This window comes from Gobius niger (genome assembly GCF_951799975.1).
Source record: "Gobius niger genome assembly, chromosome: 1".
Taxonomy (NCBI): domain Eukaryota; kingdom Metazoa; phylum Chordata; class Actinopteri; order Gobiiformes; family Gobiidae; genus Gobius; species Gobius niger.
In genome coordinates, this window is record NC_136852.1 from 11636409 (window position 1) to 11663585 (window position 27177).

Genomic DNA, 27177 nt, shown 5'->3' on the forward strand with positions numbered 1-27177 from the left:
CTTTCTTCACCTCTTAACCCCTTCCTGAACGAACACATTTTCTCCAGTTTGGGTTTAACCAAATCTTAAAGCTTCTTGAAAAGTAGAGTCAAAACAGTGATTAAAAAAATGAGTGGAAAATGAGGATGAAAATGCGACAAAATGTGACAGAAACGCAACCACGGAGCAACAGAAACAAGACAAAAAAGAAATGAAAAAGTGACAAAAAAAAGCAACAAAAGAGCAACAAAAATGTGACAAAAAAGCAACGACAAAGGAAAGTCATAAAAGTGATTCAACACAAGGAAAAGATCAGTTTAGATCATGTTTGTAGCTTTCAAATGAGCCGTCACACTGGGCTATAGCTAGAGCTTTCCCCCCCAAAAAAAATCAACAATTTTTTCCTAAAAAAACAGATTTACTATTTGATCCCCCCTCCACTTAAAACAAAATAACTGCGAACTATAAATATATTTTAAATATATATATATTTATTGTATTTAATTCAAGTGTATCAAAATAAACAAAATTGCAAAGGCAAACCCTTTCTCTAACTCAAAAGTCACTGTGCAACAAAGATTGTTAAACATCCAAATTATTTACTCTGTATTTGGATTAAGCAATAAAACAACGAAAAATCCTGAGGTAACTGAGGCACATTTGTACATCAGGACCTTCTTCCTCTAAGCAGAGGACAGAGAGCAAAAAAGTAATAATAAAATAAAAATAATTAAAAAAAATAATAATAATCTTTAATAGTAATAATAATCTAACAAAGAAAAATATCAAAAATAAATAAATCCCCCCCCCAAAATAAATAAATAAATAAATGTATATTAATATGAATCGATTTGACCTACCAACTCGATTTTTAAATCAAATAGATTTTATCCCCAGCCCTAGCTAGGTTATAAAGTCTCCAGTCGAGAAGCTTGTAGATTTGGGTAATGCCAAACTGGAGAATAACGGGGGGTAAGAGGTTAAGTAATTGTTACAAAGAGTTTTTTACCATAGAATTAAAGACCCTGTACTTGATTTTTGTTTTGTTTACAAAGAATGAAAGGGAGAGCGATTCAACTATTAGTTATTGTTTCTTCGTTCCTAATTTTCAAATTCTTCGCAGGGATGAGTTTCTAAGCACTTTTCACAACTTTCAGCGTCATTTTTCAGGGTCATTGTCACAGAAATGCAAACAAACGAGCCTGAAGTTCAGAAAATGTATTCAAACACTCTATATAGATGCACAGTAAACTGCACAAAAAATACTGTGTTGATAAGAAACACACAAAAAAACAGCTATGGGCCTTATTAATATTTCTGTCCTGGATGAAAATTTACCCTTCTTTAAAGGAACACTGCGTAACATTTTGGATTCTACTGTTGCCCCTAATGCTACAAAGAAAGTCTATAATTGCAGTGGGTAATCAAACAATGGATTTGGATGAGGATCTCATACATGGCTGCCTTTTTGTCAGCATCTCCATGGAAACCAGCTGGAGACGTCCCCGCTCTCTGTAAAATTACAATAAAAAATATAATGTAACAAAGTAAATGCTTGTATTTTTTCTATGTAGTAGGTGAAATGTTAGGCAGTGTGGCTTTAAATCCATATTTTGTACTATGTGTTGTACTGGAATTATCAGCAAACACAATTGTGAAGCTTATCCACGATGTAGGGAGACGGTGCTTTGTTATATATTGAGTAACATTTGATAATCCTGCTAAATGTGAAGCCTTGATACAACATTTGCAAAGACTAATATTTTTATTTCTTTGGCAGGTGAAGCTAAGAATCTGGCTCCCGTCTCTGGACCAAATCGTCAAAGGGATCTCTGTACATTCTGCACCATAAGCCTGGACCAGGAGGAGGTTTTTCGCACAAAAGTCTTTGATAAAAGTGTCAGGTAAGAATTGTGTTTTAATAATATGTTGTTTTTTTTGTTTTAAAGGGATATTTCAGGATTTTTGACATAGGGCCTCATTTCCTAGTTATCCAGAGTGTTGTTGATTTCTGTGGTGAGTTTAGTGGTGCTAAGCTAGTGCTAGGCTAGTGCATGTCTATGGTAACTAGTAGCCTGCATTAAAAACGGTCTGACCCAAGCACAGTGCACCAGAGGCAAATCACTTATAACGCCAGACTACCCTTATAAATGTCTGTGTTGACTGAATAATTTTTGAAATGTAACCATTTTGCATTTAAAAGAACTTATATTTGAGCAGCATCAGCTTCCTGGTTGTAAGCTACGCAGCGGTGGAGTGATCTGCTCGGTTACCGGATCTACATTAGTTTGTTTACCTGCTGCCGGCATTACTACCCAAGGAATTCACAAAGGAGCTTTCTACAAATCAGATATAGCAACATTTGGAGAACTACCCCATGATTTTGAAGAGGTTTTTAATGCAGGCTACTAGTTACCATAGACATGCGCTAGCCTAGCACTAGCCTAGCGCCACTAAACTCTTCAAATATATGGACTGCATGGATTAAAAAATAAAAAAAATCTCCAGAAATCAACAACACTCTGGATAACTAGGAAATGAGGCCCTATGTCAAAAATCCTGAAATATCCCTTTAACTGTAATACCATGTATCAAAATGTATTTAAGAGCTCACGTACATTATTGAGGAAAAACACTGTCTATTTTCATGATTGTCACTGATTCATTTTTGTACAAACCTTTTAAAAAGGCGACAACACAAATATGTTCCACAACCATTTCTCCTACTTCAGACTGCCTGAGTTTTATAGCATTTACTTCTGGCTGTGTAAATGTATCACCAAAGGATTGTCATTGCGATATTAGGTGATGCAGAATCCATATCACAAGACAATATATCTTTCATCTGAGATTCACACATTGTTTTTGCTTAAAGATGTCTTGTAATGTTTGGTTTTAGTCCTGATCTTTCGTATGTAATTCAGACATCGCTTTGTTTTGACCCTGAGTTAGTCATTATTTTAAAGTCTTACTCTGAACATTAGCCGTTATTTCCAGATATTGCGCAGCCCTACATTTAGATAACCAGTGTAGAAGAAAACGATCTGCTGTACACTTAAATGATTATCCAACCAAAATGACTCATGTTGCAGAGTAAACGCCATGTTACAGCTGGGCAGCGGGCCTGAACACAGATATGGCCCATTTGAAGCAGAGCCCATTTGAGTTTCCTATCTGCTCCGTTGCACAGCTCATTGTAAACATCGGCGTGCGCGTTCGTTCGTTCGCCCAGCGTTTCACAACAGGCTTTTTCTCGTGGCGTTGGTGCTGTTCAAAAGGGTTTTATAGTCTCAGAGGAAGTGTGTCCTCCCACGCACTCCCCTGTCTTTCCTCTGTGTCACTCGCACCTACCTGAGTCTCAACATGTGAGAAGAACCACTCCAGTTCGATCAATGTTCGTTTGTCCATGGGATTCTGGTTATATGGAAAGGCTGCGCATTTCATAGGTTGCGCTCACGTGACACAACCTTCTTCAAGTGCTTAGAGTTTAATGATAATTTGAGGCAGGGCTGGTCAATTAATCGAAATTGAATCAAAAACGCAATCCCTCCTTCGGTCAATCTCAATAGTAAGTGAGTTTACAGCCATTTCTTTGGCAGAAACAGCACCTAGTTTTGGAGTTTGGATGGGACAGTGGAAGATTTTGTGTGTTAAATGAAACTGGAGGAAAGCATGTGTTATTGTGTGAACTAGAGGTCGACTGATATGGGTTTTTCTAAGGTCGATGCTGATTTTTGGGGATTTTTTTTGGCCGATGCCGATATGGGAGGCCGGTATTTTTGACATACAACATATATTTTCGGCAGATTTTTTCAAATGTCTGGTCTATAATCCTGTAAAAACATAAATACTTGGTCACTCTAGCGGTGGCCAATTTTATTTCTTTAGGCCAGGGGTTGGCAACATCAGGCCTGGGGGCCAAATGCGGCCCTCCAGCGCAGAACCTCTGGCCCCCAAGGTGATTTTGAGAAATATTATTATACAAGTAAGCTATCAAATGCCTGTTAAAGTACTCTGAAATGTGGGAAATTCTGTCAATATTTCTCAAGTTTCCTGACCGAACATCCCAATATATCGTATATATAATGTAAAACGTTGGCATTTGCAGGAAATGGTTCTTTACTTTGAGCTACAATGGTGAGGTCCGGTCCTTGGTGTTTTGGCAATGATGAAAATCGGCCTCTCTGCTTTAGGCGATTCAATCATAGTTTCTGTCTCAGCTTTGATTAGCTGCCGTTAGCATTAGCATGCTGTTGCTAGCCACGGCATTTTGTGCGACGATCAAAAATACAATTGCAGAGGTGAAAACTAGCTCAGCGATTGAGGTTCTGTGCTTCAAAGTGACATCAGCCTGTCCATATTGACTGAGGTTTAGCTGGTGAAACTTGTGTTTAACAAATTTCCCCTGTGACCTAGGAAGTTGTGGGGGGACTCGTTTTAAAGCCTTGACTTAGCTCTTTCCACTGCAAAAGACGAGATATTGGCTTTTAACGACGCTAGATTGGCCAATAGCCGATATTGTAAAATCCCCAACATATCAGTGGTTGATCGAACTCTAACCTTTTTTGTCTTGCGGACCTGTTAGACACAGAAAATACAACAAAAAAAGTGACAAAATAACAATAAACAAGCGACAAATACATGATTCAAAAGGGATGAAAAAGCAAAAGAAAGAGGCACAAAAAAGCCACAAAAGAGCGATAATAAAGCGACAAAAACGAAACAAAGAAGCAAAAAAAGAACAACAGAAATGTGCTGAGAAAGCAGCAAAAACACCATTAAAAAAGTGACTAAAACACCACTAAAACGCAAGGAAAAAAGGCGATGAAGAAAAGCAAAAACAAGCCACTTAAAAGCCACAAAAGACTGTCAAAAAAGTGACAAAAAACGAAAAAATGTGCCAGAAAAGCAACAATTACACAATTTAAAAAGCGACTTAAACAGAACTAAAACGTGACAAAAGACTACAGAAAAAAGAGACAAAAACATAACATAAAAACGTGGCGACAATGCAACAAAAAAAGTCACTATCAGTTTTGCAGGTCTTTTGAGGCGTTACACTGGCCTACAGCCGGTGAGCGCCAGTCGAGAAGCTTTTAGATTTGGGTAAAGCTTAACTGGAGACCATGTGCTCGTTTCAAGTGGGGGTTAAGAGGTTAAGAGCTGGATAGTTGATTACACAGTTGATTTACAGGATAACACTTTAGCTGCAGTACGAGCTGAACTGAACATAATGCATGGTAATCTATCCAGCGCAGATGCCTAAACCATGGTCAGTCTGCCGGGACAGGTGGTTGGTCAGTGGCTCCTCGTGCTTAACCTCCAGCGTCAGATGAACTTGGCAGGACTCCAGGCCACAGACGCTTGGCCTTCTGACATGCGCCAGTTTACAGGCGCCAGGGACGAGCAATACGGCAAAAGACAAAACAACCCCCCATAGATACAGGAATATAAAATTGTCCAGCTCTCATAATATTCGACTCTAATATGTGTTTCTTACAACTTAAACGTGATAAAATATAGTTTTATCCTTTTTATTTTCAGCTTTAAATGTAACTCACTTTGGGAATAATGTTTTCTGTCCATCCCTGAGTCAGAGCAGCCCCCGTATCCACCGTCTGTTCAGCTAAAGTCCACCTGCTTCGTCACAATCGCAACAAGACAGACCTTTACAAATGCACAGGCTTCACAGAACTATTGCATAACACAGAAGTGTGAAATGTACTTTTAATACGACTGCGCTTCAGCAAATTCCTAGTATTCCTTGAATCAGTCTCTTTATTAGTCACTTTACCTCTGTGAGATCGGACCGGCCTCTTGTTGTGAAATTAGGCACATTGTTCTTCAGTAAAACGCATCAATTCATTCTCTTTTTCTTGTCTTGCAGCCCTTTCTACGGAGAGGATTTTTACTTTGAAATCCCTCGGCCATTTCAGTGTTTATCTTTCTACGTTTATGCCAAAAGCGTCTTTCAAAGGGAATTACCAATTGGTGAGTTACTATTTGAGGGAATGTGATTATTTACATTTGTTAATGCTCGTAATGCGTGTTTAAAGACTGATTTTCTTTTCTTTCAGGCAAAGTGTCAATACGAAAGGATGACTTGTGTAAATACACCGGGAAGGAGGACTGGTTTAGCCTTCAGCCTGTCGATCCCAACTCGGAAGTGCAGGTAAAATAGGGGCTGTTTCTAAACTTTAAAGGTGATGTATGTAGCATGTACTCACTTTGTGGACGAGCCAGGCTTTATTGTAATCTGAGAGGGCTTCACCGGCACTAAGCAGGACTTCATTGCGCATGCAGGGATTTCACATATCAGAGAGAGTCCTTTTAGGTTGACTGAATACTGTTTTTGGGACCTGGCAACTCAATGTGTGGGGCTCATTCTGCTTTAGATCTGTGGTTCTCAACTGGTGGAGAGGGACCCAAAAACGGGTTGCAGAGTCATTTTCAGTGGGTCGCGCGCCTTTCCCAGGGAGCATTTCCCTCAAACTGAAAATTTTACACATTTGAGTCTGTTAAAAAGGAATTATCAAGTTAATAATAATTAGCAGCTTTACAGATTTATACCATGCATATTCAAGAATCTGCTCCTGTGCCTTTCTCTCACTCTGCTCTGAGCGGACCATTTAACTCCGCCCCTTTCCCTTGAGTCTCCATGGAGATATGATATATGATAAAACTAAAACACTTTTGAAAACTCCATGGCTAATTAAGAGGTTTTACTTTTGAGAGCAGACAAGGAATATCTAAAACAGAAATAAAGGGTTATGTTATCTTAATGGGCCTAATTGTAGCTACATTATGAAATATTAATGTTGTTTTATTCCCCATGTAAAGCGTCTTTGAGTGTCCAAAAAAGGGCTATACAAGTTTGTTGTATTATTATTAATGAGCAGGACTCTGAGCAGTTTTCTTCATATGAAAGATCAAGAGACTTTTTAAAGTTTATTTGAAATAAAATTGATTAAAATTGTAATCGCCCAAACTGAGTAAAAAAAAAAAATGCGATTTTATTTTTTGGCCATATCGCCCAGCCCTAGTTCATGGGAAATTACAAAATTTTACATTATACATAGGCCTGTCACGATAATTACTATATCGACTTATCGGCCAATACATGACAGAAAAACGATATATATTTTTAGGGTCAATATTTATCGTCAGTACATTTACTTATTTTTAATCCTATTTTGTTAAAGGCGCATTATGCAACTTTTCATGAGGAAAAAAGGTGATATTTGTGCCTCTCTGACCTTGTGGCTGTATGAGTGGTCAGCATGGCGCCTTTACGTTCCATCACAGTGGTCGCTACAATGCTCCAGGATCAATTGTTTAGAAGGTTTTCACTGCAGGCGGACCCTCTCACCAGAAAACCTACAAAACAATTGATCCTGGAGCGTTGCAGAGACCACCGTGATCGAAAGCAAAGGTGCCATGCTGAACACTCATACAGCCGCAGGGTCACTACAAGGTCAAATACGCAAAAATATCAAATTTTCTTTCCTCATAGTTGCATAATGCACCTTTAATACAATTTTACGAAAGGAAATTGGGTTTCATTGAGTTTAACGTCCATCAGAAAATTTAATTGCAACTCATGCGTTATAAAGGATATGTTACTATGTACTTTTAGAATAAGTTTTAAGTTTCAGTGGCATCAAGTGGTCCTCAATAATGTTGTCTATCACAATATTTTCCTGCCTCGATATATCGGGCTTTAGATGTTGTTATCGTGACAGGCCTATATATGCTCAGTATTTGGTTGGTGGTTGGAGCGTTCATTGACACAGATGTCTGCAGCTTCAGTCAGTCGGCCCCAGGGGAAACGGTGGTCACAAACGGAGCTTAGCACCACTGGCTATGGAGCGAATGAAAAACTATTTGGGCGACTTGTGTCTGGTGAAAAGTGTTACAATTATGAATCCCTTCCTTTCCCTTCCCTTGATTAATTTTGCAATGATACTTTCTCTAATTATTCAAAAACTATGAATAATTCATATTCAACAAATGCAGAATTATGAATATAGTTTTCTACTAAATAAAGATAAAAAGACATGGAGAGGAGCAAAGTTGTTCAACAATCCATAAATACATTTAAAAAAAACAGAGAATGCTAACATGATGCTACATGTTATGTGCAATGCTAGCTAGCGCTTGCTATGACTGCCATTTTTTTTTTTTTCGCTTCTACTGAAGAATCTGCTGTGAATAAATATCCACTTGACTTTATCTGTATGTGATAAATAAGTTTATATTTCGCCAGAAAATGGCTGAAAATAGTGAAAAACTGTGTTTCCCAAAAGATTCTATTTTCCTCCTTGGCGAGGCCACGCCTCCTTCTATGACGAGATGCCGTCTGTATCTATAAGTATCGACAAAAGTATTGTTCGGGCATCGGTAACGTAAACTGTCCCGTACGTCTCGCTCCACTCTTGGTCGTAACACAATACCTTAACGGATGAGCAGTGAAACTAATATTGTTAAAATGTAATTGTACCCAACCCTCGCCCAATCAACATATCAGTTGAGAACCACTGCTTTAGAATATCACCATGGTAACAAACAAAAAAGTAAACAAAACGTTTCCATCACATAAAATCTTGTTGTGAAGCAACAATACAATAGTTATTATCAGTAAAAAAACAATATTTTATTTGAACCTGTTTACCCCATATCTGGATAAACAGATCATGTTTTATTAAACATGAAACACAAATATGATATACTCCATCTTTGACTTGTATTTCTAGTTTTACGTGTCAGAAAGATGAGCATCTGTGAGGCTTATTGCAACACTCTCATCGAAATCAATCTAGATATCAATCACCAAAACACACAGGAAGTTCCCATGCAAGTAGCATCTCGTGTTTATCGTCGATCAAGACTAATCATTTAATCTCTTAACCCCCGCCTTAACCGAGCGCATTTTCTCCAGTTCAGCTTTACCCAAATCTAAAAGGTTACAGCCAGATTTTTTGTCACCACGTTTTCTTTTCTTTTATTCCATCGCTTTTGTGTTGTATTTTCGTCACATTTTTGCCACATTTTCATCGCCTTTTGTCACTTTATTGTTGCTCTTTTTTGGCCTTTTTGTTGCGTTTCCGTCACACATTTTGGTCACTTTTTCATCACGTTTTTGTCGCTCTTTTGTTGCATTTTCATCCTCGTATTCGTCTCATTTCTGTTGCTATTTTCACAATTTTTACCAAAAATCTTTCAGATTTGAGTGAAGCTGAACTGGAGAAAATGTGCTCGGTTCAGGTGGGGATTAAGAGGTTAAATTGGACAGTTTTACCGCATTTTCTTCACTTTCTTTTGAACGGTAGCATTGGTGTTCATCGAAAATACAATTGCTTTCCTCTTGTGCTGCTGAGTAACTGTAGCTAACATGTTAACTCTCGCTCCCAAACCCACGCCTGTCTATTCTTGGTGCACTGCTACACTGAATCACAACAGAGACTTTTAAGCGCACGTCTGACATTTATATTGTTAATGCCTTTTTTTTCCTGCACTTTCCCATCAAATCACACTAGTTACTTCTGACACTAGCATCTGGGGTTTTTCTAAAGGTTCTATGTAAGATGTGTGTTGTTGTTTTTTTTGGTCCTTTTTTTGGCACGTGCCGCTAAACAGGTGAGCCAGCAGGTGTTACTATGATTAGGCCACGTCGGTTTCCTAAATAGTACAAAGCGGTTAGTATTACGCTGGATTAAGGGCCTGTAATCTTGCATTAGAAAGCACTACGGCGTTCACCAAATGCCAAGTTGCAGAGACACGGAGCAAAGTGTGTGGGCGCTTTGTGCAGCAGCCTCTCTCTCTCTCTTTATCTCTCTTTCCTCTTGATATCGCTCACTTTGACACTTCCGATGGCCATACCGGCAGCCTTAACCACATCCGAATCTTAGATCTTTCAACAAAAAAAAACAAAAAAAACACCAAATTTCACACGCTTTGTTGTCCTCGTCCCACGCGCTGCACCTACAGTACACAAACCGGTATTCATTGAGGGAAACTTGTTGCCAGATTGAAATCCCATGACCCGTGGGAGTAATTTGTAACATCCAGTTTGTCATTCCGTCTTCCTCCTCTCGCCTGACAGGGTAACGTTCATCTGGAAATGCGACTGAATGAAGTTATCACAGAAAACGGCTCGCTGTGTCAACACTTACGAGTCCGGTGAGTATAGTGAAGCGCCCATTTCCCAAGACACGAGGCTGCACTAAAACATGGCGACACACGCCGTTGGTTTCACTGAACGGACATTTGCACACATTATGCAAAGCGCCGCTCATTCAAAATACGTGTTAGAATAGTCCAGTGTTCATCCTTATAATATTTCGGACTAAAATCACATGAGACATCTATTAAAACCCTTATTTAATCACCACTTCTCTTTAATCCCACAGCTCCAAATTTGGATTTAACACAAATTCTCATTCATCCATGATAATAAATAAGCAATGTCCACCAAATCCACATAGCTGGACATTCTTAGACCCCATTTGTATTTTTGCAGATTTTGAGGTAGAAGTAGCACAATACAATAGACCCTTTAACTGCTTACATCATCAGTGACATCAGCTGGAGGCAGGAAGTGATCAAGAGAAATAAAATTAAACTAAAACTAGCGATTTTAAGTGTAAAACTACAACTAAAAAATGTGGTCCTGTTGTGGCTTAAGGTGCAAGAACAAGAGGAATGACATTTGAGAAGCTAGATACAGACGGCATCTCTGGAATAGCCCATATATGGTCATAATTGTTTTATTCAATTATTATTCATTATGAATATAGTTTCTACTAGATAAAGATACAAAGACATGGAGAGGAGCAAAGTGGTTCAACAGCCCGTAAATACATAAATAACGGAGAATGCTAACAGGATGCTTCATGTTAGCATCGGGCTAATGCTGATGGCTAGCTAGCGCTAGCTAAGACTGCAGTTTTTTCACTTCTACTGAATAATCTGCGGTGAGAAAATATCCATATGGGCCTGATTTACACTTGACTTTATTTGTATGTGATAAATAACTTAATATTCCACCAGAAAATGGCTAAAAAGAGTGAAAAATTGTGTTTCCCAAAAATTCTATTTTCCCCCTCGGTGAAGCCACGCCCCCTTCTATGACGCGATGCTGTCTGTATCAATAAAAAAGGTTTATCTAAAATAAGGTTTATCTGATATTTCCAACAACTTTAGACATTTGTTTATCGTTACTATGACAACAGCTACAATGGAAATAGATAGGAATGCTTTATACATACTGTTAGGAATGCTGTATACATACTGTTTTAAATCAAAAATATATCAAATCATAAATGTCACACATGTAAAAAGTATTGCCTCAGGATGATCTTGTGAGCCCCACTTCAGTGACTCGTGACCTCCCGAGGGGTCCTGACCCCCACTCTGGGAGCCCCTGAGTCATTGAAGTAAAAAGGAGAAGTGGCGTTCAACCCTAACAAATGCGGACAGTTGGCGAGTCATTAGCATTAGCCATCAAACATCGCAAATGATGAAATGATCCAGATGTTTTCAGCTGTTGTCAACCCATCAACCACATTTAGCTTAGGTCAAAGCCTAGTTAGAAATCATTAATGAATGTAGAGACCTTTTAGAGTTTACTTTCGATACAAATTAGTGTACAAGTGTAGCCTCTAAGCCCTATTCAGTTATGTTTCTGCTTTTTTTGGAGTCTGATACACAGCCAATGGCTACTAAGCATCATCTTATAATACAACAATTATAAAGAAACCACAGAATATTATATAAATGCCATGAAACGGACATGTCATTCCACGCCATACTTAAGTATAGGGCCTGGCTTCCCCACTCTTTTATATAGGGAAGAATCGATAATTTCAAACAGGTCCAGGAGGCCGTTGACTTAAAGCAGTACGCATTTATAGGAATAGACTCAGATAGACAACAGCGCTTCTATGATTTCTATGGTCCAAATGTTTTACAGTTATACGTTGTCATGCACAAGTTTGGGCACAAGTCACAGGTGGTGATAAAAGTCTTGCACATAGGGCGGTCTTGTTCATGCGGATTTCCCATTCATGCTCTGAGCGAGGAGGAGATGATGTCATGAGAGCAGGAAGTCAGTGCGACCGCAGCGGTTTGTGCTGCCGTCTTTTCAGTCGCACTGTTTGCTCTAAGTGTCACCTGCTCCTGTAATGTGCAGAGTAGACAAACCACGTATTTACATCCGCCAGAAGCACAACAAGGCACTGTTTTCTTGTGTTCTGCAGACGTTTGCGGTAATAGTTTGATTACTGGTTATAACGGCAATGCCTCAGCGTTACTTACAACTTGTCATGTGACCGAAACAGCTCTTTTGAATGGCTCTTTAATGTGAACAGACTGAACTGCATTTCGTTTATGTAAAGAGCAGGATTGAGATTGATTTTAATCCAATTTTACATAAAAGTATCTGACCAAATGCTCAAATCAGCAGAACAGCTCTGAAAAGCACTTGGCAAAACAGTTGTTGCCTCTTTTGTTTAATCGTAACACAATGTTTCATTAACATGACACACATTATAAAGGGATGCAGGCCCTGAAGGTCAGTATTCAATTTGTGAAACATTTAGGGCCCAATCCTATGTTTCTAAGCGCAGACTATTATGTAAGTTTGTGTGTAGGAGGAGCGCCCTGTGAGATCCTGCAGCTCTAGACCTAGTGCATTAAGTGGTCAGGACAGACTCCCCTGGCCAATGGCGATGATATGTAGGACAACCTTTTCCTCCAACAAGGAAAGGGGCGGGGGACAGGGGTGGAGGGGGAGGGGGGGGTGGACTCGGACAGTGTTTAACTCAAGTATTTAGTTTGACCGATAGAGCCCGTAATGCTTAAGGAAGAACACGAGGCAGCGCGATGTAAACGAGGAAAAGAATGTGAAGGCTGCTATAGGAGAGTCAACATTAAGATAAAGCCGGTCTTACGTCTGGCCCTTAGACTTACAGGCTATTATTGTACGGATAAAAACATCTCTGCTGTAAATATTACTCATTTTAATCAGAAGGCGTTCCCCTCTGCAAATTAGGTCTCACATAACAAGAGTTTTCTTGTTGGTTCCTGAAAAGTGTTCATAAATTGAGCCAGTGTTTTAAAGCAGTACTAAGTAACGTGTTTACCTTAATAAATCCTCTTCGTAGTCCCTCTGGGAGTAATACAAGTGTTAAAGGAATAGGCCACCGTTTTTACATACTGAGATATGTTCTTACCTTAGCTTTGACGAGTTCTATAGGACCTGTCTGGTCTTCCCCTGTGCCTTCAATCACGTAAACACAGCGCAGACGGTGTTAGCATTTAGCCTCTCCCTCTCTCCTCTATAGCTCCAAAACAGGTCAAGATAGAAGCTACCAAGCTCTTCCACGTTTTCCCTATTTAAATATGGTTACGTGAAGTGTTGCACTACAAAGTATAATTACACAAAATTAAACAATGTGGATTTTCTAAGCGGATAAAAGGGGGAACTATATTGTAAGGCGTAATAATACCAGGAGTAGTTCGAAATCCGCGCAGTAATCTTCACTTTACTGCGCAGTAATCTTCACTTTACTGTGCGGATGCCAAACTACTGCGCTGTGTTTACGTGACTGAAGGCACGGGTGAAGATCAGACAGGTCCTAAAGAACTCGTCAAAGCTAAGGTAAGAACATATCTCAGTATGTAAAAACGGTGGCCTATTCCTTTAATGGGATGATTGGAGGGTCTTTCAGCTCCCCCTGGTGTCTCTGGCCAGAAAACCACAGTTGCAACTTGCCTGCTACCGGACCGGAGCAACCAATACACACTAATGGAATCACAAAGAAGAAGCTAACAGGCTAATGGGCAAAGCTAACTGCGGGCTAGCGCCACTTAAACAGTATTTACAGCCAGGTGTGAGTGAAAAAAATATTTTCATTGTGTAATTGGATTTACAATATCCCTAAAAAAAGTTAAAGTTAAAAAATCGTAACATGCTACGACACCTGCAGTTGCGCTTATGGCCTCTAGGGGCATGAGTTACTTGGTACTGCTTTAACTGGCTCATTGAAATGAAGAGACCCTAAAGATTTAATTTAATTTTTATTTAGTTTATTTTTAGGATCCCTATTAGCTGTGCTTTATAGCCAGCTAGTTTTCCTGGGGCCCTTGCTAAAAGCATACATGTACAAAAAACAGTCAACATGACAGATAATAGACATACAATGGGGGAAAAAAGTATTTGGCCAAAATCCAATAGAATGTCTATGTGAAACTGACCAAATACTTTTTTTCCCCACTGTATGTTATTTGAACAATAGAAAATACAACAATTACAATGTAAACTTGACACCATTCTGCATCCTCAGAGATAATCAACACCAATATACCTCTTCAATTGTTCTTAAAAAACAGATTTGTGGTCTATTTGAACCAGGTTTAGTGGCAAGACAAAGATTGAGTTCATATTCAAGAGACAGATTCTCTCATTCATCCTGGCATTTATTTACATGTTCAGTGGCGTGAGAAGAGTATCTGGAGGAAATTACGATTTAAGCAGGTTTTCAAAATCTAAACTAAGCCTGTACTTTAGCTGTAATTAATAAAAGACCCTTTAGATGTTAAAATCTCCACACACAAAAAAAAATGAGACCTATAATTAATCGCATACGTTAACAAGAAGCTTTGGGGGAAAAACACATGGACCTGTGGGAGCTGGGGAGTATTGTCATGACACGGGAGCAGGTGTAACGCAAACAGCCCGAGCGCGAGTGTCTAAGCGTCCCGTCCCTTTGGCCTCACTTAAAGATAGACTCAAAGCGCTGCGCTCCCCGGCGACGCCTTCTCAACAGCCACATCCTGTTTTGGGTGCCGACAGAGTGTCTGTTGTCATCTGAAACAACACAAGGCAGCGGTCCCCGTGTGGGTCCCCACGTGACCGCGGCAAACAAGCGGCTTTATGTGACAAATACGGACGGTCAGCTCATTAAATTCATCTCCTATCGTTGTTATTATTCTTATTTGTGTGGGGTTTTGTTGAAGTTTTAACAAGTTCCGTAATGACCTTTTTGTGTCTGTTCCATCAAGTTAATGAAAGAAATGAATAGACATTAGATAACTGGATACTGGAAACCTATCTAGTTGCATTTTGTCAGCCTACAAGCATAAGTGCCATTAGTTCTCAAACCTTTCATACAAAGCATCACCTCTAAAACTTTTTGACCTCCTTATGCCACTAGGCCTGGATCAAAATCAAATCTGGACCGTTCGAGGTCTGAAAAGGATCTAAAATATATTGAAATTGGACTGAATTATGTCTAAACTAGGTGTAAACCATGTCAAAACTCAAAAAACGCATTACTAAGTGTGTTACGAAAGCATGAACAAAACTATCCCTTACTTAACCCCCGCCTTAACCGAGCACATTTTCTCCAGTTCGGCTTTATCCAAATCCAAAAGCTTCTTATAGCCTATAGAGTTCGGGAATGTGACGTCATATCGCTAAGCATTGTGGGATTAGCAGCAATTGTAAACTAATGGAGATTTTAAAAGTTTAAAATACTGGAGTTATTGTTCACATTAAAACACTTGGACACCACAGTGAGTTAGATGTATTTACCAGCAGTAACTCAGCAGCTAACGGAGTTGTTCCACAGCTATTTTCTCCATTTTTTATACTGTTTTTAGCTAATGCTAGTCAATGGAAATGTATGCTAACAGCTGCAAAGATGGTGGATCTCCATGGTAACTGTGGAATATCCCAAAATCTATAGGCCAGTGCCTCATTTCAAAGCTAAAACCCGCAAGATCTTTTTCCTCGCGTTGTTGTTACTTTTTTGTGACTTTTTTTTTCACGTTTTGTCACTTTTTCATCTCCTTTTTTGTCATGTTGTTGTTGCAATTTTGTCTTTTTTTTGTCTTTGTTTAAATCACGTTTTTGTTTGAAGCTTTTATTTGGGCAAAGTGGAGAAAATCCTGCTCAGTTTACTTCTTCTTTAACCAAGTGATTTTCTCCAGTTCAGCTTTACCCAAATCTAAAAGGTCACAGCCTATAGGCCAGTGTAATGCCTCATTTGAAAGCTAAGACCTACAAAACTCATTAAAATGAATCAGTTTCCTTTCGTTTTTGTCGGGTTATAGTCACCTTTTTGACATTTCTTTTCCTTGCTTTTTTTGTCGCTTTGTTGCCACTTTTCTGTGACTCTTTTGTTGTTTTTTTGGTCGCTCTTTTTTGTCACTTTCTCTTCACATTTCTGTCACATTTTCGTCGCTTTTTTGCCACTTTACTGTTATTCATTGGTTGCTTTTTTTGTCACGATTTTGTCCCTTTTTTGTTGCGTTTCATCCTAATATTTGTCGCTATTATGTCGCTAGTTTCTTCAAGAAGCTTTTACATTTTGGTAAAGTGAAACTAAAGAAAATGTGCTTGTTTCAAGCGGGGTTTAAGAGGTTAAGAGGTTTTAATGCAGACCTTTTTATTTTCCTTATTGCCCCTTAAGTTTTAATAATTGCAACCCCAGCTATTTACTAGTTGCTACCATTTAAATATACATTTTGATTCAGTTGCCTTTTTTCCTGAGTTTTTATTCTTTTCTAAACCACTTATTTTAACACTTCCTGTTGGCTCCTGACAATGACACTCATGGACACTAATATCTCCTTATATTATGGCATTCAGGACTAAAACTGAACTTTTGCACATCTGTTTTACCAAAAAACTGTGAGGCAGATGGAAGACCTTAGTGATTTTGCAATGGTTTCTTGTGATGTGGCTTTCGCGAGGTTTGTCACATTAACACGATTTGAAGTTCGATGTATTGAGGCAGGAAAGAAATACCACTGAAATGAACTCTAAAGCTTAAGAATGACAGAATAGCCTTGTTTGAAAAGGACTTAATCTCGATATATCCAAAAATAAACATGAAACACAACTTACTGGTTAAAAAAATCCATGTAAAGTGTAATTAAATGTGGGCCGTTGCTTGTTCTTGTAGGATCATCGAGTGCCAAGGCCTGCCATTGATCAGTGGGCAGAACTGTGACCCGTATGCCACTGTGTCCCTCGTCGGACCAGCCAGGTGAGCGCTGTTTACCACACAAACAAACGCCGCGTCCGGCAACTATCTACGGATGTTACGCCGCTTTGTGTTGCATCAAATATCCGAGATTTTGTTTCCCCGTCAGGTCCGATCAGAAGAAAACTAAAGTGAAGAAGAAAACGAGCAACCCTCAGTTCGAAGAGACCTTTTTCTTTGAGGTAAGTGTTGGTTTTATGTTGCGTTGTGGCGCCGCGTCTCACTGTTCTGTTGGTTTTCTTGCAAGGTCACCAGGTCGAGCAGCTACTCTAAGAAGTCCCATTTCCAGGTGGAGGAGGAGGACATCGAGAAACTGGAAATCAAGTGAGTGTTCGCTAGATTGACCTTTGCCTTTAAGCCTGTCGTCTCCTCAAGAAAGGTCAATATAAAAGGCAATATAGCAAATTAATTACAATTTCTGATACAATTTTACCACTTCCGCCTCATAGAGTATTTCACCTTCTTAGTAGCACTAGGCCCAGATCAAGTCAAATTGTGAATTAACCGGGTCTAAAATACATCAAACTATGGGTGAACCATGTGTAGAGGTGGTCAGTAACGAAGTAAACTCACTTAAAAAAGAACTAAGTAACTTGTTTACCTTTATAAATCCTTTCCGTAGTACCTCTAGGGGTAATACAAGTGTTAATGGGATGATTAGGGGGTCTTTAATTTTTCCCAGAAATGAAAGAAAATCACAATTGCAACTTTGCTGCCACCGGGTCAGAGGCGCAATACACACTAATGGAATCACAAAAAAGAAGCTAACAGGCTAATGGCCAAAGCTAACTGCGGGCTAGCGCCACTTTAAACAGTATTTACAGCCAAGTCCATTGTGTAATTGGATGTACAATATCCCTCTCCCACTTTGTCTTTACTGTCGGTGTAGTATTTACTCTCACGGACAATTAATGAGTAAAAAAACACAACACGCCACGACACCTGCAATGGCGCTTATGGCCTCGAGGGGCTGCTCTAAAGTAGTGTTTTTGAGGGTCTGTACTTCACTTGAGTAGTATTTCTGTAGAGAACTATTTACTTTTACTCCACTACATTTGAAAGATAAATATAATAACACTTTGTACTCCTTGTAATGCACACTTCAGAACAGTAGATGGCGCTGTGCTACTGTGCTGTTAATGCCAATGACTCGAGTAAGAAGATCGAGTTCCCTGTTTTTGAAGTAAAGCTGGAGTTGAATATTGGAGTATTTTCTATAGCAAATACTGAGTAATAATTTGACTGATCAATTTGTACTTTCATTGGAGTAATATTTGACCATTAATGTCTGTACTTTTACTCACGTTACAAAATTGAGCACTTTGACCACCACTGACCATGTCTAACGAAACAAACACGTCCAACTGCTCTGGATCATGTGTCCACACTTGTGTCCTTAAAGCTGAGGTACCTGATTTTCCTGTTCAAACAGCGACATTTTTACTTTTGGCCAAACTCGTTTCTAGCTCTCACGTTCCCTCTTGCACATTTGAATTGCTCCAGCAAATTACAAAATAAATTACACTATTTTACACTGTAATGAATAATAATAACTGCTTATACTTCTCAAGGTACCCAGTAGTCATTATTCATTCACTCCACACTCTGTGGCGGTAAGCTGCTATTGTAGCCACAGCTGACCCTGGGGCAGACTGATCATTTACCACGTGGCTTTAATGTGTTGTCTATATCCTGATCTCTTACTATGTCAGTGCCCTCTGCTGGACACGTGTGGAATTCTTTCCTTTTTTAAAAAAAATTAAGCTGCTCCCTGGTGGCTGGAGTGAGCATACTGGTTATTTCTATATAAATTCATAACTTTGCACAGGAATGGGCTAGAGACTTCCTTTTTTTTTTTTACATACTCGGAAATTTGTGCTCTACAAGGTCGGATTAAATAATATGTCTGCTTTACAACAAACAAAAAATCAGGTGCCTCAGCTTTAATACAGACTAAATGAAGCAACCAAAAAAGCACCAAGTTTAGCCCCTTCACCCCCGCCTTAACCAAGCACATTTTCTCCAGTTTTACCCAAATCTAAAAGCTTCTGGAGTGTAAAGTTTACAGCCTTTTTAACCGTTTACTGGTGGAATATGAAGTTGTTTATCACATACAAATAAAGTCAAGTGTAAATCAGGTCCATATGGATGTTTATTCATAGCAGAGTGTTCAGTAGAAATGAAAAAACAGCAGTCGTAGCTCGCACTAGCTAGCATTAGCATGATGTTAGCATTGTCTATTATTTATGTATTTATGGGCTGTTGAACAACTTTGCTCCTCTCCATGTCTTTGTATCTTTATTTATTAGAAAACTATATTCATAATTCAGCATTTGTTAAAGTAGTTTTTGAATAATTAGAGAAAGTTTCTGTTCTGAACTGTTTTCAAACATAACCACATATGGGCGATCCCAGAGATGCCGTCTGTATCTATCATAACGGGGAAGAAGCTTAGACAAGTTGTGTAGGGCTTAGCTTTCAAATGAGGCGTTACACCAGTCGAGAAGCTTAAATTTGGGTAAAGCCGAACTGGAGAAAATGCACTCAGTTAAGGCGGGGATTAAGAGGTAAATGCGTTACTAAAGCAATGAAAAGATCTCTAATTAAAATGAATAATGTCTAAAATTACAGATGAAGCTTAAGTCCCACGGCTTAAACCACTGATCTGGAAAGCTTGTCTTACCCTCTGCAAATATCCATGTGCTCTTAAAATTACGTAAAAATTAACCCGCTAATGCTGTGGTTTGCCTCGTACAAAACCCAGTATTAGTTTAGTTTAATATTTCAGTGTTTTGTCAGATATTGCTCATGCTCCTGAACGTGTTTAAAATGTGCACCGTGAACTAAATCCTTCTTTTTTAAAACAATCCGCGAATCTCATCCCTGTCTCTTCTTCTTACAGTACCCCTCAGAAAAAAAAAAAAAAAAAAAACGCTTTTCTCGTCTGTTGATTCATTTGCAGATGAACTTGTTTCAACTCTTTGAAGCTAAAATAACGTCCTGTGTTGAGTATGTGAGGACAGAAAGTGAAATTTGGCTCTGGTGTTTTTTGGCTGCTGATAGAGAGAGCCCTGGTTCATGGTAAAGGATATGATCCCGTCACAGTGGACTCTTAGCCCTTTGGGTGAGACTAAGCCTTAAACAGGTAAAGTCCCATATGATGCATGGTGTTTGAGGCTTTGATTTGAGGTGGTGTCATTGCATAGTGTCTTTGTAGCTTTACGCAGGCAGCAGGTGAGTATCACTGACTTGCGTGACTTTTTTGTGATGAAGCGTTTTGACTTGTGCACAGAGACATCGTGGCTGAAGCTCGTGCGCTAATGACTTGTAAATTTATACTGACATGTGGCGATTGTTTTTGCAGAGTGGAGCTGTGGAACAACGAGAACCTGGCTCAGGATGTGTTTCTGGGAGAGACACGAGTTCATGTGAAGATTCTGCAAAATGACCACATTCACAAAGCCTGGTAAATAATACGCTGCAGATTTAACTACAGCTCACAAAGCGCTCGTCTTAAAGGTGCACTACGCTATTTCCACACAGCCTCCTGTCTGAAGCACAGCATTGTTTACTTTATTCATTTTGACATTGATTCTTCATTCATATTCACACTCATACTGAAATCATCTGGAAAAATAAAATTACAGACTTTTCCCAAAACATGAATGTGTTTTAATAACTCAGCATAGATTTCAAAAGTGTTTTATCCCAGTTGCTGCTGGATTTCTAACCAGGCTTTGTTATAGTATTTTTTGGGGTAACACTTTGGATTACAGCCTGCAAGTTGTGTAGGTACAGGGAATGAGAAAGTAATTAAACATGTAAGTACAGGTAATTACACAGCAAAGTGCACTGCTATCCTTGATTTTTTTAATTTCTGTTATTGGAATAAAATTTGTTTTGTCCTTTAGTATATGGTAAAAGCAGACATTTATCCAAAAAATATTGGTTTTAAAGCCTTTTTAACAGTCATAAAACGTCAGGCTCGTAGACACATTTACAGTGAAGTGACAGTTTTCCTCCCTGAAAGTTGTGAAACCTGGTTTAAACGCAGTCCCTGTGACGCATTTTGATGTTGTAAATGCATTAGGAAAGTTTGAGATGAGTTTGGACCAGAAAATAGCAATTTGAAATTTGAGTGACCCTGTTTCTTTGTACAATCAGGTATAGCTCCTTTAATAAAGGAGGACAAAGTATAACAGGAGTACAAGGTGTAGTTGCAGGTGTTTTGGCATCATATAGAAATGCCAGCTTTATTAAAGGCATACTAGTGTAACTGCACGTCAGCGCAGGCTGTAATCTAAAGTGAGACACTGTACACCTTTATGACACCTATACACCTTTGGTACACGTACACCTACATGTTGTACACCTTTATTACTCTCTTTACACCTTTATTAAATCATACACTTTAATGTGTAATGACCTGTAATTACCTGTACTTACTTTCTTGTTACCTGTATCTACACATGGAACTTTTGGGCTGTAATACAAATTGTTTCAGCAGCAACTTGGATAAAACACTTTTTAAATCGAAGCTATTACAGTAATAATCTGTTTTACTCCATTTCTCGTGGTTTTTTGGACATAAAAACAGCAAAGCCAAGTGTACATTTTTTTTTACAGTCAAACTATAATTCAATATTAAATATAATATCACAAATTCTGCATTTATTTAGGCATCTTTTGCAAACATTATATCTTGTCTCCACTGTGTTTTATTATATATGAATATACTAATTGTGTAATTAGACCTCTACAAAGATGCTTCAGCAGTTCAGTCGTCTCTCAAATGTTTACGCTCCTGGATGCTTTTAAAAAGTGCTCTGTAGAACAGTGGTTCTCATTTTCAGAAGGTCGTGGGCCTTTCCCAGGCATCTTTTCAATATTTTTCTAGTAAAGAAGTATCGAGACAAAAGATTTGCCTCTGATTAAGGTTATTGAGTTGCTTTGATCATAATTTCAGCTTTATGAGCTCAGTCAATGCAATAATTTGAGTGAAAAATACAAGATATTACATTATATATAACAAGTTTTATTCTTATTTGGGTCCCGGCTTGTGATCCTCGGCTCATGGTGGGATCTGACACCAGAACCACTGCTGTTGAGCGGCTGGTGGCCTAGTGGTTAAAGCAGCTGCCACACCGTTCTGATCTCAGCGTCATGGGTTTAAGTCCTCACTTCGCCCACTTTCGCTCTGAACTGGCCCATGTGAATTTAAGCACATGGGCCAAAATTCCTTGAAAGTAAAATAAAATGTACCAGATTTTGATTTTACAACACTAACACTGCAAAACTTTACAGAAAAATAGCAGGTCGACATCTTTCCAAAGGCTCTACAAAGTGCTGCTTTTTATACATTTCAAAGCTAAACTATTTGTCGTTCAGCTTCATACATGTATAAAACGCTCAAGTGCGTGCGCTGTATTGATACTTCTGAGTCGCAGCTTGGCGCTTTAGTAACAGGTGATGTGAAAATCCCGGCTGATCTCTGAGTGTTCAGCAGTTTGCGGTGTGGGTGTCACCTAGCTTTGCGTCAGCGTAGGCGATGTGGGATTATGCGAGATAGCAATCTGTCAGTACATGAGGGCTGAAAGTCAAGTGCGTGGGCGGCGTTTTGCATGGTGGCAGTACCTGCTGTCCTGTGTTTATGATAGAAGCCTTCAGCGCCGCAAACAAAGAGCACTTTATTAAAACCCACCTCAGGTAATGTGTCCACGAGCACAAGAAGAGGCTCTGTCCCGACGCAGACTCACAGGCAAATGCAGTGTGCTCCACCTGTTGGTCATTTACATATTGTTTTATTACAGGCTTTGCACATGAACGGACACTTTTTATGAATGGGAGACAATAACGTCATTCTACTCTCTTTATTCATTTGCTGCTACAATGTGAAACCTACAGAACAACTCCTATAACATTGATTACCATTTCTATGTAGAAATCTTCTCCTGGAAGTTTATTATTACACTATTGGATTAATAGCAAAGATCTGGAGTTGGTCCTTTGTCGCAGCACTGACAACACAGAAAAATATATGAAAACAGAGAAGATAAGTAAGATAAAAGCCTCCAAAACATTCAAGATTTGGAGCATATTAGAACAAAGTTTGCATATAGAGGCCTTTCATTTTAGAGTTTTCTCCTTGTCTAGGTTTGGTGTATGGGTTTTATTACATGGTTTACTTTACACCCAGTTTAGACATAATTTAGTCCAATTTAAAGGAGCTATCCTTGATTTTTTTTATTTTCTGTTAATGGAATAAAATTTGTTTTGTCCTTTAGTATATGGTAAAAGCAGACATTTATTCAAAAAACACTGGTTTTAAAGCCTTTTAAACAGTCATAAAATGTCTGGCTAGTAGGCATTTTTTATAGTTTGTATAGTTGTATAGTTATAGTTTTCCTCTCTGAAAGTTGTGAAACCTGGTTTGGACCAGAAAATAGCTATTTGAAATTTGAGCGACCCTGTTTCTTTGTACAATCAGGTGTAGCTCCTTTAAGTAGGGATTTGATGATACTTAGAAAGACAAAAGGTTTATGATTTAGTATGTGATGCAAAAATGTGTTATTTTTATTATCCAAACCTGGCAGTGTGAATGAAGTTTCTCCACAATTAGTTTTCATTTATTTACAGCAACATGTAGACATTGCCCTCATGTAAAACCTTTGTCCTTGAATGTTGATCTATAAACTCAAGAGAGTGGATTTCTCAATTACCATGTCCTGTCTTGGCTCCGTAGGTATCGCCTTCTGCCAAAAGGGAACGGCAACAAGTCCAGGTCTGATGATTTGGGATCGTTGCGTTTGAGGCTGACCTACATAGAAGACACAGTGCTGCCCTCTGCCTGTTACACGCCACTCTGCACGCTGCTGCTCAAATCCCCTGATGTGAAGGTACTTGTCCAGTGCTTCTACTTTCAGACGTTTTTCCCCCTGTTTGTCTCCTTTGGCTCATCCAGTGTGTCCCCGTCTCTCCCCTCAGCCCATCTCGGCGTCCACGGCACATATTCTGGGGGAAATCTGCCGAGAGCGGTACGAGGCCGTGCTGCCGATGGTGCGACTCCTGCTTTACCACAATCGCTTTGTGCCTTTTGTTTCCGCCGTGGCAGCGCTGGAGCTGGACAACACTCAGTGAGTCAGAAATCAACTATATTCATGCAGACTGCACACACAATCATTGATCATTATCTCTTAACCAGATTTTAAGCCTCTTGAAGCTGTCAGTGAAACGTTTATGTATTTGACAGTGATTTACAGTCAGATTTAAGTCTCTATGCCTGATTTCTTTGAGAACCAACTATAAAAGGGGGGGGGTGTGGTATTATCTAATCTAGCAATGACTGTAGATTAAAGCTGGGGTCCCTGATTTTTCCTGTTCAAAATGTGACATGTTTTGGCCCACACTGCAAAAAGTAAATCACTAGATTAGTATAAATGATTCAAAGTGAGCATAATAATCTAAATTTGAGTTGTTTTGACCAGTTAAGATTTAGTTGGTTTGTCCTAGATTATTTCACTTGTTCTGAGATATTTCTTAATCATTTCAATACTTTTCGTTCTTATTACAGGTAATTTTCTTTAAGAAAACCAGAAAACTGGTCTTATCTTACAGGGCTGGGGCGATCCACTTTTGTTACGATCCGATATGAATCACGATACTCAGGGGCCGATCCGACACGTATCTCGATTCAACAATAAGTAATTATGATAAGTGATATGTTTATCTTAAAATGTGTATAAGGAAAACAGTCATGTGTCCAAAGTTTAGAAACCAAAGACCATTTGACATTTATTGAAGTGTTAAGATTGAAAAATGTATTTACACAAAATGTAACAAAGTGCTGTTACTAGAAAACAAAGGATACTTGATAAAAGTAAAGCGATCCAAATCCGATCCGATATTTGATCCCAGCCCTATTATCTTACTGGCAGTTATACTTTCTTATTTCAAGCGAGATTGATCTTAGAACTGGTCTGAAAGGTCCTCAAACAAGCAAAGTAAACTTGAAATGAGTGAAAACCGCTCAAAACAACAAACGTGTCCTCAGTTCAAGTCATTTACGCCAATGCTTGATATTTACTTTTTGCGGTGCAAATCTCATTTCTAGCTCTCACAATCCCTCCTGCGCACACAAATTGTTCAGCCAAATTAACTATATTCATGCTTCACACCTGTGTAGAGCTGCGAGTAGTGGCAAAGTGGGGACCACCCCCAAAATTGTACTCATTTAGATTCTACTTCTCTCTTCCATCATTCAATAAAAAATTAGGTGAAGACAATTCAACAAGGTCTGTTTTTTGCTGTGTTTACAACATACTCTGCGATGGCAAAAGTAAATTTACTCTACAACAATAAGTCAACTTTAAAGGGACAGGCCACAGTTTTTACATATTGAGATTATGTTCTTACCGTACAGCTCCAAACTGGGGTGAGTTAGAAGCTACTGAGCTGTTCCACGTTTTCCCAATTTAAATACAGTTACGTGAGCCTTTACATGATCCAAGATGTCGAAGTACTCCAGGTGTTATTACGCTTCACAATATAGTTCCCCTTTTTATTCGCTTAGAAAATCGACATGTTTAATTTTGTGTAACTAGACTTGGATCATGTAAAGGCTCATGTAACTGTATTTAAATACTTTGCTGGGAGGGGAAAAATGCAAACAACATTTGCGTGACTGTGCAGGTACACATGAACTCGTCTAAGCAAAGGTAAGACATATCTCAGCATGTAAAAACGGTGGCCTATTCCTTTAAATACTGGTTTCAACAAGTAGTATAGTATAGTAGTTTTACTTTTGGGAACCATTGTTGTAAACTATATATTGCCTACGTCTAAGCACAAGCACTAACCGCTGCGCCACCATGCAGCCCACAAAAGACAATGTTATTACATTTTGCAAATCAATGTGTTTATCACGACAATATACAATAACATTAAGCTCAAGAACAGATATATTTGTACCAGACTGTCACATTTTCAAGCTGTTTTCCATTTGTATTTTTTCAAAAGTGCATTTTGGAACCTTTTATGTGAAAACAAAACTTTGTACAGTATTTATCCGTATTGGACCTTTCTATAAGCGATTAGCATAGCGCCTTTACTTCCATCACCGCTATGATGCTTCAGGATCAATTGTTTTTAGAGTTTCTGGTCGGTTTTCCCTGCTGATGGACGCACTCACCAGAAAACCTACAAAACAATTGATCCTGGAACATTTAGAAGCGAAAGGAAAAGGAAACAAGCTGCAGATCATAGACATTTAGTTCATCTCACTCCATTACATCACTGAGGCTTAACCCATCACTCGTCATATCTATGGAGTAATTTCTGATAAACTGTTCTTCTCTTCTTCTTTATTTTAGGGAGGCAAACACTATTTTCCGCGGTAACTCCCTGGCGACGCGCTGCATTGACGACATGATGAAGATTGTGGGGAAGAGTTACCTGGCCGTGACCTTGAAGCCAGTGATTGACGAGGTGAGGAAATAGAAAAGACGGGTCATATTTCAGGTCACGCGTCAGCAGCTGATAAGGATTTGAAATGTTTCATTAGATTTGCGAGTCCAATAAAACCTGTGAGATTGACCCGGTTCGACTCCGAGAAGGGGACAACGTCATGGTCAATAAGGTACTTCATTTTATTTGGGGAATAGTCTCGTACTCAGAGGCAGAAGTGACTTGTTTGTTGTTTTGTCAAAGGAAAACCTCCAGGGTTACGTGCAGAAGGTCTTCTCCTCCATCACTCAGTCCAGCGCCAACTGCCCCCCACTCATGTGCGACGTGTTCAGGTCGCTCCGACACCTGGCCTGCAAGCGATTCCCAGGTATTTTAACGATTGTCATTAAAGTGACTGTGCCAAAAGGCCTCACCGTTAAGTTTTTGTTATGTAATTATTTTCTTGGTGGTAGAATGCCTGCGGTAAGGAAGATCATAGTTACGGCATTAAAATAATATTTGTGAAGAAAAGTGTAATCATTAAATGTTGAAATCAATGGTTGAGATAATAGGGATCTGTCCTTAGCAACACCTTAGCAACAGCAGAAAGCTCATCAGTGACGTAGACAGAGAGGGACGTGCTGATCTGCACTGAAGATAAATCATTTTCTGGTATTTGATCGTCTTGATCAGGCCTCTTCCTACG

General features: G+C 39.0%; 2 protein-coding genes across 2 annotated transcripts in view; one reads left to right on the forward strand and one right to left on the reverse strand.

Annotated features, from left to right (window-relative positions):
• pid1 (phosphotyrosine interaction domain containing 1) overlaps window positions 1-27177 on the reverse strand; it is a 262313-nt gene that overhangs the window by 170143 nt on the left and 64993 nt on the right. The window lies entirely within an intron of this gene.
• rasa2 (RAS p21 protein activator 2) overlaps window positions 1-27177 on the forward strand; it is a 37386-nt gene that overhangs the window by 3123 nt on the left and 7086 nt on the right. The window contains exons 2-14 of the mRNA XM_079573940.1: window positions 1760-1883; window positions 5867-5970; window positions 6057-6151; window positions 10082-10158; window positions 16950-17033; window positions 17140-17212; window positions 17278-17354; window positions 20395-20496; window positions 23773-23926; window positions 24015-24163; window positions 26399-26513; window positions 26590-26664; window positions 26736-26859. Coding sequence (XP_079430066.1) covers window positions 1760-1883; window positions 5867-5970; window positions 6057-6151; window positions 10082-10158; window positions 16950-17033; window positions 17140-17212; window positions 17278-17354; window positions 20395-20496; window positions 23773-23926; window positions 24015-24163; window positions 26399-26513; window positions 26590-26664; window positions 26736-26859 — 1353 coding nt within the window. The remainder of the gene's footprint in view (window positions 1-1759; window positions 1884-5866; window positions 5971-6056; window positions 6152-10081; window positions 10159-16949; window positions 17034-17139; window positions 17213-17277; window positions 17355-20394; window positions 20497-23772; window positions 23927-24014; window positions 24164-26398; window positions 26514-26589; window positions 26665-26735; window positions 26860-27177) is intronic.